At 32.9% G+C, this 13,865-nt stretch overlaps 1 protein-coding gene across 2 annotated transcripts; it reads right to left on the reverse strand.

Annotated features, from left to right (window-relative positions):
- Positions 1-11,392, reverse strand: si:ch211-213d14.1 (protein POU2AF2). 2 transcript variants are annotated; one of them, XM_051129777.1, is made up of 5 exons: positions 11,255-11,392; positions 10,356-10,456; positions 2,771-2,810; positions 2,355-2,656; positions 1-1,023 (listed from the first exon to the last, which is right to left on the reverse strand). In XM_051129777.1, exons 1-5 carry the CDS (start codon positions 11,262-11,264, stop codon positions 628-630), a joined length of 849 nt encoding a protein of 282 aa, XP_050985734.1. In that variant the 5' UTR covers positions 11,265-11,392; the 3' UTR covers positions 1-627. The 2 variants fall into 2 exon arrangements, with proteins under 2 accessions (XP_050985734.1, XP_050985735.1); XM_051129778.1 differs by lacking the exon at positions 11,255-11,392 and adding an exon at positions 11,016-11,233.
- Positions 11,393-13,865: the final 2,473 nt, after the last annotated feature.

Here is a 13,865-nt window from a genome sequence, read left to right on the forward strand (position 1 = left end):
TCTTTAAAAAACATTTGACTGGTAGTGTATATATGAATATATATATATATATATTGAAAATGTTTGTCCATTTAATAATTTAATAAATAGTTTGAGTTTTCTTTTAATGTAATTGTTTTCTGTTGTTTACATCAGGCACTTTGAATTACATTGTGAAGTAGAGTTACAAGAATGATTTTTTGTCATTCCAGTTTATTTACCTTTTAGACCATTTTCACAACAGGTTTTTAATTAAAAGAGTCACAAGAAGAGAAAATAGGACTAGCTAGATATTACACATCAACTATAAATATTGTAACACTTAATTATTTGCAGATAATATACATATATATAGACTCACAGTCACTTATCACAGAAATAAAAAAAAAATCTCATATACAGACTTATACTGATTATTATTCTACTTATCCTGCTGAGACAATATAAGTTGTGATGACAAAAAAGAAGATGCATTTGTAATAAACGACACAAATAAAACATTAAACTGAAGATATAATTTGTTCCCCAATGTTAAGCCTTAGCTTTGCTAAGTAAACCTGGCAAAAAGATCTTAGATCTTAAGTGTTGTGTATCGAAGAGGTGTTGATCTGCTAGGCTGGTGAGCCTTTACTTCCTTCCAGTTCAATCTCAAAATGCCCTCCTGACTTCAAACTGTGACCAGGTGCTAGCAGTGTCTTCCTTGCCCCATACCAGGCTGTCACTCAAGGCTGAAGGGGCATTTTCAGTATCTTCTGAGGGTAGTACTGGCACTAGTTTGGTCGCAGGCTCAGTCATGAACGAAGGGGGAGCAAAGCTGCCAGAGGTGGATTGAAATGAAGAGTGATAATTGACTTCATCCAGTGAATGGAGAGAGTACGACTGTGAAGACGTCATGCTAGAGCCCCGGGACGACGAACGGAACTGGGTCGGGCTGACGGTCTCGGGGTTGACCAGAGAAGTGGGTGTAGACAGGGGCATTGGAGCCAGAGCATCTCCACACAAACCCTCCACCCCGTCGCTCCCCGTGGGCTCCCAAGAGTCCCTCTGCAGTGAACATAAGCAAAATTCATTACCCTCAAGGCTGATTCTCAAGTAACAAGATGCTAAATGCAAAAGTTGACTGAATCTCCTTGTACTAAAGGCAAGATCTTTTAGAATAATTTGAATACAGATGGGAGAGATAACAGACAATAATTTGGAAAATGTATGCAAAAGAATGGCACACAAAAAGCCAGTATAATGATATAATATGAGAACTGCTTGAAAATGGTCAAGGCCAGAACAACCCTATAAAATAAAATAAAAAATAAATAAATAAAATAAAATAAAATAACTTTAGTAAATAATTTAAATACTTAGATGACTGAAAACTTTGAGATATATATATATATATATATATATTGTTTAAAGTACTATTTCATTTTAAAGTTTGCAGTCTAAATTTAAATAAATTATATACATCTAAATTATTTAATATTATTTAAAATATCTAACATCTATCTATCTATCTATCTATCTATCTATCTATCTATCTGTGTGTGTGTGTGTGTGTGTGTGTGTGTGTGTAACATATATAATTAATGATATAATTATTTTCAATTATTTTTATGAAAATGTGTACTATTTGTATAAAACTGCCTGTAAAAACTTATTTTTGTAAAAAAAAATATGCTCATATGCTCATAAAATAAAATACAATTAACAGGAAGATATATAAATATTTATTTTCTTTTCATAAAAACGTAAAATACTTGGATGAAAACTGTTTCGGTTTTCAGATTAAAAATTAATTATATATAATTATATATACAATATATCTATATATCTACTACTATATTTTACATACTAAAATTACTGCTATATTTTATATATTTTTTCTTCCAAAAAATATGATATTTTGAACATTTTTTGTGTAATTGTTAATTTAAAAAAAGAATGCATGTCTATCTATTTTTTTTTATCTATACACACACAAATTGTAATTATATAAACAGAAATTATAATCATATAATATTAGACTATTTTGAAAATTAATTTTATAAATATTTTTATATTTCATTTTCTAAAAAACTTGTACTACTTGGACGAAACTGCCTGCAAACTTATTTAATTTATTGATTTATTTGAACTCCCATATGAATAAGGCACAAATTAAGCTGATAGTACTTCAGGAAAAAAAAATAAAATAAAATTTTCTTTTTATAGCTTAAAAATGCCTGAACTATTGAACATTTCTACAATAAAGCAGAACAAATGTTGTCCTGCGCATACAGACCTGGACAGATGGACACACCGTATGAATGATTTTGGCTACATTTAAACATCACTGACATTTGTTGTAACCGTGCCACCTCTCTCCATGTGCCATATCTTACCAGCAAGTAATGTGAAGGGTCACTGGAGTATGAAGGGAGCAAAGAAGACAATGCAGAGGGCGAGAATATTGTACTTCCTCCACTGGAGAAAGGAGTGCTGCGGTAGTCGCCAAATGAGTCTGGGTAGTAGCTGTCAATGAGAGAGGAATAACCAGACACGCATCCGGTGTCACATGAGATAGACTTTCCTGTTAGCGATGAGGGGTAGACGTCAGTAGAAAATGGTTTTGTTGAGGAACAAAACTCTGAGTCTGAAATGAAAGGCCTTCTCATGCCATAGTAGCTCGGAAGCATGTGAGAACCTGAAGATACCAGAACAGTCTTTATCATTACTTGATCATACAGTGTTTTCCATATCTAGGAATGGTATTGCACATTTCTGAATTAAACATACTTGTAAAGTGTTGGATACTCACCAGTCATTTGAACAAATGGACTCGGAGGAGAGGAGACACCCTAGAAAAAAGGTTGATATCATCACTTTCCCGTACACCATTACTTTTCTGTGATCAATTTAGTTCATTTGACTAATGCAATCCAGTCTTAATGGCACATGACAAGCTAACACACAAAATATTTGCATACTGTCCCAAATCTTACACTTTAAAAAAATGCTGGCTTAAAAACAGACATTTTTGGGTTATATGGTAACCCAGTGCTGGGTGAATATTGGACAGAACACACGCTGGGTTATTTTAACCCACATGAACCCATTTGCTGGGTTGTTCAACCTATGACCAAAGTGAAAAGGTTTTTCATTTTAAATAATAAAAATGCACTCTAAATTCTGTTTTATATATAGGACAAGAACAGCTCATGTACAGTATTTTTTTTTTAATTAAATGTGAAGTCAGTCTTTTGCAAACAGAAAATCAAGGGTTGATTAGGCGAGGGTTTTAGGAGATGACAGGTCCAGCCAGTGGGAATCCATGGGAAGAAAACTGCTATCAGTAGACTATTCCAGTTCTTTAAATGACTTATATTTATGACTTATCTTATATTTATGTTTGTTCAACCCATCAAATGCATAGCACAACAACAGCTGCAACAATGGCACACTAGATCAATAGATCAATCGTTCTTATTGTAGTCAGTGGAGCGCACTGAAACTTTGTTACCCAACAAGCTGAACACAGCATTTGGGTTAAAAACAAAACAAACAAAAAAAAAAACACTAGCATTTCATAGAGTGCAGGAAAAACTACCTGGCACCTTATTAAAATACTAAAAATGAACCAAAAAAATGACCCAACAAGCTGAACCTAGCATTTGGGTTACAAAAAAAAAAAAAAAAACAACAACCCAGCATTTTTTTAGAGTACAGAACAACTACCCTATCCAGCAACTGGTTAAAAAAAATTGAAAATGAACCAGTAAAATGTCTAAACCTAGTATTTAGGTTAAAAAAAATAACCCAGCATTTTATAGAGTGCAGAAAAACTACCTAGCACCTGATTAAAAATACTGAAAATGAACCAATAAAATGACCCAACAAGCTGAACCCAGCATCTGGGTTAAAAAAAAACAACAGCATTTTATAGAGTGCAGAAAAACTACCTAGTACCTTGGTAAAAATATTGAAAATGAACTAATAAAATGACCAACAGGCTGAACCCAGCATTTGGGTTTTAAATAAAACAGCATTTTCTAGAGTCCAACAGTTTCTTGGTCCAAAATGCAGCAGCTAGAGTTCTTACTAGAACCAAAAAGTATGATCATATTAGCCCGGTTCTGTCTACACTGCACTGGCTCCCTATTAAACATCGTATAGATTTTAAAATCTTGCTAATTACTTACAAAGCCCTGAATGGTTTAGCTCCTCAGTACCTGAGCGAGCTCCTATCACATTATAGTCCCTCACGTCCGCTGCGTTCTCAAAACTCTGGTAATTTGATAATACCGAGAATATCAAAATCAACCGCGGGTGGGAGATCATTTTCTTATCTAGCGCCCAAACTCTGGAACAATCTACCCTACATTGTTCGGGACGCAGACACACTCTGTCAGTTTAAATCTAGATTAAAGACCCATCTCTTTAACCTTGCTTACACATAACAAATCAACATATTCTTATAATTCAAATCCGTTAAAGGATTGTTAAGCTGCACTAATTAGGTCAACCGGAACCGGGAACACTTCCCATAACACCCGATGTACTCAGTGCATCGTCAGAAGAATGGCATCTACGCTAATATTAGTCTGTTTCTCTCTTATTCCAAGGTCACATTAACCACCAGATCCAGTCCGTATCCAGATCAGATGGTCACTGCAGTCCCCCGGATCCAGTCCGAACCCAGCCCAGATGGTGGATCAGCACCTAGAGATGACCTCTACAGCCCTGAATGTCAGCGGAGTCCACATCAACTAGATGAGCCCCAGAGACGGATCCACAGTGAAGACCACATCACCTAGACGGCTGTCGGCACAAGACCACGGGAACTTTGTCCAGAGGAGAACTGGCCCCCCGACTGAGCCTGGTTTCTCCCAAGGTTTTTTTCTCCATTTGTCACCGATGGAGTTTTGGTTCCTTGCCGCTGTCGCCTCTGGCTTGCTTAGTTGGGGACACTTTCTCTTAACACAGTATTGCATTTTATTTTATTTATTTTGATTAACTACCTTTACCTAAAAAGTGAGTGTTTACTGTTGCCTGTGGCATTGTTGATGTACTGTTTCCTATTTAATACTGTACAGCCGCCTTGTCACAATTCTGTATTGTTAAAGGCGGTATATAAATAAAGGTGACTTGACTTGACTTGACTAGAGTGAAGAAAAACTACCTAGCAGCTGGGTAAAAATATTACAAATGAACCAATAAAATGACCCAACAAGCTGAACCCAGCATTTGGGTTAAAAAATAAATAAATAAAAATAAAAAAACACTAGCATTTCATAGAGAGTGCAGACAAACTACTTAGCACCTGATTAAAAATACTGAAAATGAACCAATAAAATTACCCAACAAGCTGAACACAGCATTTGTTTTTTTTTTTTTTTTTGTTTTTTGAAAAAAAGCATTTTATAGAGTGCAGAAAAACTACCTAGCAGCTGGGTAAAATTACTGAAAATTAACCAATAAAATGACCCAACAGGCTGAACCCGGCACTTGGGTTAAAAAAAAAAAAAAAAAAAAAAAAACAGCATTTTATAGAGTGCAGAAAAAAATTCCCAGCACCTGGGTAAAAATTAACCAATAAAATGACTCAACAAGCTGAACCCAGCACTTGGGTTAAAAAAATAACCCAGCATTTTATAGAGTGCAGAAAAAAATTCCCAGCACCTGGGTAAAAATATTAAAAATGAACCAATAAAATGACCCAACAGGCTGATCCCAGCATTTGGGTAAAAAAAAAACAAAAAAAACAGCATCTTTTAGAGAGTGATTGTCTCACTTGTGTTCAAAACAAACAACATGATCCAATGAACAACGGAAATTAAAACATGAACATCAAACACGAAACATCAAATTTCCAACCAGTTTTCCGAGACTAGAGAATATGACAAGTTAAGGTTCAGTTCTTCTACAACCGAAACGCCAATGGGACCTAGAGATTTGTAGCATACAATTTTGTTATTAAATGGTTGAGAGTTATTGGTGAGGCAATAGACAGAACACAGGCTCTCTTTTGTTTGCATATTACAAGCATAAAAGAGTTGATATCAAGGCAGCACTGGCTGGAAGGCAAGCAAATTTTGAGGCTAGTATTTGAATGTTATTTGCTCGTCCCAAGACTTCCCTATGTGAACAACCTACGCCTCAGTGCCTCTTTGAAGGCATGCTATGGAAATCAGGCTGTTGAAGAGTTCCAAGGCTGTGACACTGCACCTGATTCAGCTTCAAGATAAACCAAGCCGAAGTATAGGTGGAAGTGAGGGTTGCTGGTTTTTTTAGCCTCTTGAGCCAGCAATGAAATAACTCTACTCTACAAGAGTGTAAAACAGTCAAATTAAGAGCACTCATTTTTCACTTTTCATATTTACCATGACTCTGCTTTTGAATTGATGCCTGGATGATGTGTAAAATGTCCATATGTGTTTTAATGGAGAGCATTTGCTAATGTCATGTTGCTAGAAATACTGACATTTTAGTGTAGATGCAAAATTTGTGTGATTCCCAGTTTGTTTCAGGGGTTTGTCTCGTTCTGGTTCATTAAACATACTTTTTTGTTACAATTTGTGCATTTCTTTTGATTGATTTTTGTAATGGAATTTTTTATTTGTGTATTTAGTTTTTTGTATTTTTGTGTGAAATCAGCCACTAATCAAGCAATACAATTTTATTACAAATTAGGTAATACAGTTTTTTTTTTGTACTTTTTTTACTTACTTTTTAATATATATATATATATATATATATATATATATCATTTTTTTTGGTTAGCTGACAAATGCACATTACTCATTTCATTTCAGTGCACTAATGTATTCAAATAACTAAAACTAAAATTTAAATTAAAAAAATAAAAACTATATTGACAAAATCAATATTTTTTACAGAAAAAAAAGCATAAAATTACTAAAATCAAGTAAAATTATAACAAAAAATATACATAAAAATGTTAACGAAATAACAATATTAATAAAAACTATAGCAGTGTCTCAATCATGCTAAAATTACACTGATTAATGACACGGTACATTTAATATGTAAAATAAACTCTAATCCGATTTTATAATATCAGCTCTCACCGTAAAATGTTTTCTTATTCTCTTACCCATGTCCTTTTTTGTTTTTATAATTTAATTTAATCTACTTAATAGTCAAATATTTTGCAGTGAAAGCCTGTCATGGTTATTTTAATTCACTAAAACTAAAACCACAAAAGCATTTTCGTTACTTGAAATAAAATAACATTAACTTAAATAAAATTACTAAAAAAAAAAATAATAATAAAAAAACATTTTATTTCAGTTAGCTGAAAAAGCAAATTTATCATTTTCATGTAGTTAAACTTGCTGCACTAAATAACTAAAACTAAAATTGAAATAAAAATTTAAAAACTTTACTGACATATTACCAAAAAACTAAAAGTTAGCACAAAAATGAGTAAATTAAGTAAAAATTATAACGAAAAAGATATATTCAAATGTAAACTAATTGCAAATATGAATAAAAAAACTATACTAAAATTACAGTGACAAAATACTATAACCAATATGTAAAATAAAATCTAATCATATCTTGTAAAATATCAGCTCTTACCATAAATTGGTTTTCTTACTCATGCATTTCTGTAATTTATTTTTATTTATGTATTTTGTGTGTGTGTGTGTGTGTGTGTGTGTGAGAGAGAGAGAGAGAGAGAGAGAGAGAGAGAGAAAGAGAGAGAGAAAATAGCCACTAATCAGGTAATACAACTTTACCAATTAATGCCTAAATTTAGTCATGTTTTGCCATGAAAGTCTGTCAGGGTTATTATAATTCACTAAAACTTTTTTTTGTTAATTGAAATAACCTTTAACTTTAATAAAATAATTAAACAACTTAAATATATTTTCGCATTCTCATGTATTTTAATTTGATGCACCAAATAACTAAAACTAAAATTGAAATAAAATCTAATAAAAACAATTTTATTTAAACATTCTATTACCAAAGAACAAAAACGACTGACAAAAGCACAAAAAAATTACTAATATTTAAAAGAAAAATTAAAATGTAAACTAACTACACTAAAATTACACAGACTAACTGCAAGACTAAGCTCTCACCGTAAAATGTTTGTTATTCTCTTATCCATGCAACATTCATTTAAACGTTTTTGTTTGACCAAAGATTATATAAGAGTAGTATTTTGCTATTATTTGTCTGAAACCTCTGCAAGTGTCTGTATTGTTTTGGTCCTGTGTTTGGACATGACTTGTGTGGACAACATTTGCTGAAGTCTGCAGATGGCTCTTCTACCCCAAATAAAAGGCCATAGATACAGATGTAAGCTTATTATAAAGAATTTTTTGTTCTGCGTGGCCTCGACATGCTCCGATTCTCCTGTGCAACCCTCCCCCTGCTCCGCCATTGTAGTATGTGTTTGGTCTCTGTCGTGTCCCCGTGGGATCACAATGATTGACACCTACATACACCTCTTTTTACTATTATTCAAAAACATAGTTACTTTTCAGCTGTTGCATAACATACAAAAGATTAATTACTAGTCACGGCTCAAAGAACCAAGAATACATCACGCATGGAAATCTGAAATCACAATTGTCACGACACTGTAATATAAGAAGAGTGACACAGATTTTATTTGCTTGTTGATTCAAGATAATGTTATAGAATTACATATTTAGAAAAATATTTAAATTATGTAAGTATTTAAATAATGAAATCATTATTTATTAATTAATTAAGGAAACTATATATATATATATATATATATATACGCACACACACAAACATATATATTAAATTCTTATACACACACATATATGTGTGTTTGTGTAATTTTAAGAATATAATAAAACGTAAATATATACTATAATATTAAAATAAGTTATATTTATAAATTATATTTTAATTTAGGAATATTTCATTTTTAATTCTTAATATATTTGTACATTATATATATATATTGTATATATATATATATATATATATATATATATATATATATATACTAAGGTGTAAATATCAAAGATATATAAGAGATATATAAGAAGATATATAAGAAGCAAATTATAACATTACAAATGACATACAGTTAGTGTATATATTTCTGTATATTTTGTGTATATATTTTACACACACACACACACCTATATATATATATATATATATATATATATATATATATATAATATTAAGAATACTGTTAATGTAAGAAATATTTATTTTACTATTAATTCTCACTTTTTAGAATACATGTAACATTTTAAGACTAATTTAAATACATCAATTTTATTTTTAAGAATATTTTATTTTTATTTCTTTACATATTTTTATTCATAGATATCTATATATAGATACCTATATATATATCATTTTAAGAATATATTAAAAAGTAAATGATGAAGAATATGTAAGTAGTAAATATTACAACTAAATATCTAAAGTTTTATATATTAAAACTATATTAAAAACGTTGAAGTTCTGTTGAAGAATATTTAACTTTTACTTACTATATTCTTATATTTACTATATTCTATATTCTTATATGCTGTATTCTTACTATATTCTGAGAATACACTAAGAAATAAATGTAGATATATAAAAAGTAAATGTTATAATATTTACAGTATAATATATAATGTATCTATCAAATATTAAGAATACAGTTAATGTAAGAATTTGTTATTTTTTACAAAGGCTTATTGAATTTTTACAGTACTTAATGTTGTTGAAGTATTATAATAGAAATGTTGTGTGCAATTTAAATACAGTGTTTTAAGTCTTGCGATACTATTCGTTTGTACAGTGGCGAGACAGAAGCCATCACTCTACTTCTTCAAACAAAAGCGAGTTGAGTGTGCCATTGACATGGAGAAAAGCTTTCTCTCTTGTGCAGCCAGATGTCTGCAAGTCTGATTTGTGCTTGTCTACAGTGACAACAGGCGACTTGTCTGTGGTCTACAGGAGGAACAATACAGTGGAGCAGGTGTGCGAGTGTTTGACTTTGCATAGCCATACTAAACAGCAGCAAAAGGATGATTGACTCCCAAACCTCAGGAGCTCATGACCATCAGCACTGCTGCTATTGTCTGCCGCTTATGTGCAGGTATTCACTGACAGGCTTTGCTTCATCCCACCCGTGTGAGAAAAGGACAAGACTCCCACGGCTTGTATCAGAGGCCATAGGTTCATCATTAGAATAAAAAAGATAAGCCAATGAGCAAATAAAGTGGTGGGGCACTGAATATACCAACTGTTTTAAACTGTCTGTTTGCATAAATGAAAGAACAGCAGAGTGGCAGCGTGAATGGACTGAAAGGAAGCATTGTGAATGGCAGGGCGGGGTATCTTTCAGTTGAGGGTATTGACCAGGTAAGATTAAGCCGTGGACTTACAGCGTAGCGCGGGCCGCTTGTCTGCCGTGACCTCTTTTCTGCCAGCAGGTCTTTTACTGTGTGCTTCACCCGGACTCCCTGATACACTCTCTTTGAGCATTCTGCAAAAATACAGAGCAACGTACTTGCAAACATGGAAAAACATGGCCAATTTGTGTAGGATATCACAAATGAAATGAAATCAGTTGCACACAGAAACAGTTGCACAGCAGTTGATAGTATTCAGATAGAAGTTCTGCTATGTTTATGATCACAAGTGACAATAATTTCTCATTTGCAGCTTTATTTTCGAGCAGGTACAGTATCTCTAGTCAGTTTTATGGCATGCATCTATAACTGGCATGGAAATTATCTTTGGTTTTTGGTCAATGCAAATTGGTCAGTTTACAAACACTCAGTCCGTCCAGTTGAAAAGTCAACTGATTTTTCATTTATTTTTATGCCAAATGTGCTAAACAAGCTCATCGTTTAGCACTGATGTCACCCTGAGGTTTATTTCCAGAAAATACATTAAGAAGATTCCTGGGAAGCAAAGATCCTAGTCGACAGAACAGTGCATTTGCAATTTAAAATGTCGGTGATAGGAAATTGCATGCAAAAATCATTGTAGCATTATGTAAAAGACCCCAGCTTCATGAATGAAGTTCTGCTGCTACTTACAAGCATCGAAGGCTGTCTGAAATACCACATTTTGCTCTATTACAAGTGAGTTCAATCTGGTTCAAAGTACTCTGAGCTATGCTTATCCTAAAGTTGTCTTGTAATTAAGTAATCAGATCGGTTAACATCAGAGTTAAATATTAAATAATGCAGTTCAATCATTTCAAGAAGATTAATCTTAACCCTCAGATTAAACCTAAGCTTCTATATACCAACAAACTGGTGAAATTACACCTTACCCGTTTCCATGATGCAGATGTGTCAGATGGAAGTGTCAGGAAATATATTCAGCTATCTATCCCAGTGCAACAACTTTGTCTGCTCCTAAACTCCTGCTGAATTTGACCATTATACCAAAGACGTGAAATCCAACTCCGCTTTAGTGAACTATACTATAGATGCTGATCAGAAGTCAGCTTTTGAAATGACCCTCACACATTTGTTTGCATGCAAATAATCGCCAGGACGTTTTTCGAGTATTTGCATCAACCTTCCAGATTAGCGAGGAGCGAGCACGAATGACACGCCATCATCGTTGCTAATGTCAAGAGTCAAGACTAACCTTTGCTGGTCAGTTGGGTTTTTATGAAAGCGTGGTGTGATTCTCATACACCTTTGCTTGGCATTATAGCACCATTCAAGGTTTATTTACTTACATTATAAAATGAGTTAGGACAACAAAGGACGACTTCACTTCAGATTTGTAGATGTGGTTCAGAATGAGAAAATTGTGGACCGGAAATGAAGATCTGATACCTCAGCTCTTCACTGGTGAAGCTTTATGCCTACACAGTGAATTCAAATGCCCACGAGTTTGTATTTATTTTGGAAGTTATTTTAGTGACTTTTCACCTAGGGTTGTTTGGACAGTGCCACTGCCAAAACGAAGATTAGCGTTTTTGTTCTTTCTGTAGGTGACTCATGCCCACGCCTTCCTGTTTTCACATGGATACGACCTCATCCAGTTGGACATAATTCCATTTTCATGTGATCTCTTTTCACGCTACTGTGTCATTTACAAGAAATGTGATCATAAATGGTTGACTAAAAATACAAAACTACAATGACAGCAGATTATTCCAGTATTGCTGACAGAATGGATGTCACATTGCACTTTAGCTTTTAAAGTAACAGCAGCCAAAATATCCTAATAACCAGCTGCTGTGATGTCTGTTAATCAAAGAACAAAATTAAAAAAGGAGGAAATTAATAATTTCTGTAGTTTTAAGATTTAACTTTTACCTAATTTAGATTTTAGAGTTTGTTAAATGTATTAAATTTGGTGATATTTTCTTGCTGTAGAGCACAGGTAGCTATATAATATATATATATAGCTATTTATTATAATGGATCTATATGAAGATTGTTTTAAGTTCACTTAAATTACAAGTCTAATAAATGTTAATTTGAAAGCTCTCAATTATACTGTAGTGTTGAATGGCTATAGTCAATGGTTAAATATTAGGAAAAAATTAATCACATCAGTTCTAATCAGTGATACGTGCCTTCAGTCATAAAAAAGATGGCATTAAACAAATATCAAAAATAAACTTCCTTTATATTGTTTCTACGTCAATTTGAAGATTGAATGTGAAATGATTGCAATATAAAAGTATTAAAAATTGTATTGTTACGTGGGATTAATAGCGATTAATCGCAATTAATTTCAGAAACAAAAGTGTGTGTTTAATTCGTTTTTTTGTTTGTTTGTTTTTTTTTAATCGATCGACACCACTAATATATAAAGAGCTCAGATGCAAAACCAGCTAAAAGCCATCTCGGTCAAAAATGAGATAATGATAAGTGAATGCTTCTGACACATATTATACGTCCTTCTAATACTTTTACTTCCAACTCGCTAAATTCCAGCCTCAGCCCAATCAGAAGTACCAGAACTTACAGAGAAACCTATACAAAGTAGCCAGAAAGAAATGCTAATTTTAAAGAAATACGTCAGATGGATTTAGAGGCTTTTGCATCAGAACTCTTCGTATATACATACACACATAGGCCCAGTTTCATAGACGGGGCTTAGCCTAAGACAGGATTGGGCCATAGTTCAATTAAGACATTTAAGTCATTTTTATACACGTGCCTTAGAAAAAAACATCACTGGTGTGCATCTTGAGACAATACAAAGGCACTGATATATTTTAAGATCAGTCAGTGCAAGTTTCTTTCAGCTGAAACAGCTCAGACTTACATTTTAGTCTAGGACTAAGCTTAAGCCTTGTCTGTGAAACCAGGGGATAAAGTAATTATTGGCTGTCAAGTTATATAAATGTAATATAAAGGTACCATAGAAATAGCCATATGGCTTTGGCACTATTCCATTCTGAAATCATATGATACAACAAATGTGACATATAAAAAAATATAACAAAATATTGTGTGTGTGTGTGTGTGTGTACTTGTTTTTGCTACATTGTGGGGACCAAATGTCCCCACAAGGATAGTAAAACCTGAAGCCTTCGGTCCCCACAATGTAAAAAAATGATTAAAATTAGCAAATGATGTTTATCTGAAAGTGTAACGATGCAAACATGTTTTCTGTAAGGGGTAGGTTTAGGGTTAGGGTTGGGTTAGGGGATAGACAATATTGGTTAGTTAGTATAAAAACTAAGGAAGTCTATGGAAAGTCCCCACAGTTCAGAAAAACAAACGTGTGTGTGTGTGTGTGTGTGTGTGTGTGTTCACTACTGTTCAAAACATTGGGTTCAACAAGATTCTTAAATTATTTTTAATATAAGTCTCTTATGCTCACAAAGGCTGCACTTGTTTCATCAAAAATACTGTAAAAACAGCAATATTATGAAATTACTTCAGCCATTACTGGAGTCCTCAGTGTCA

The sequence above is a fragment of the Labeo rohita genome, chromosome 15 (genome assembly GCF_022985175.1).
Source record: "Labeo rohita strain BAU-BD-2019 chromosome 15, IGBB_LRoh.1.0, whole genome shotgun sequence".
In the NCBI taxonomy this organism is placed as follows: Eukaryota; Metazoa; Chordata; class Actinopteri; order Cypriniformes; family Cyprinidae; genus Labeo; species Labeo rohita.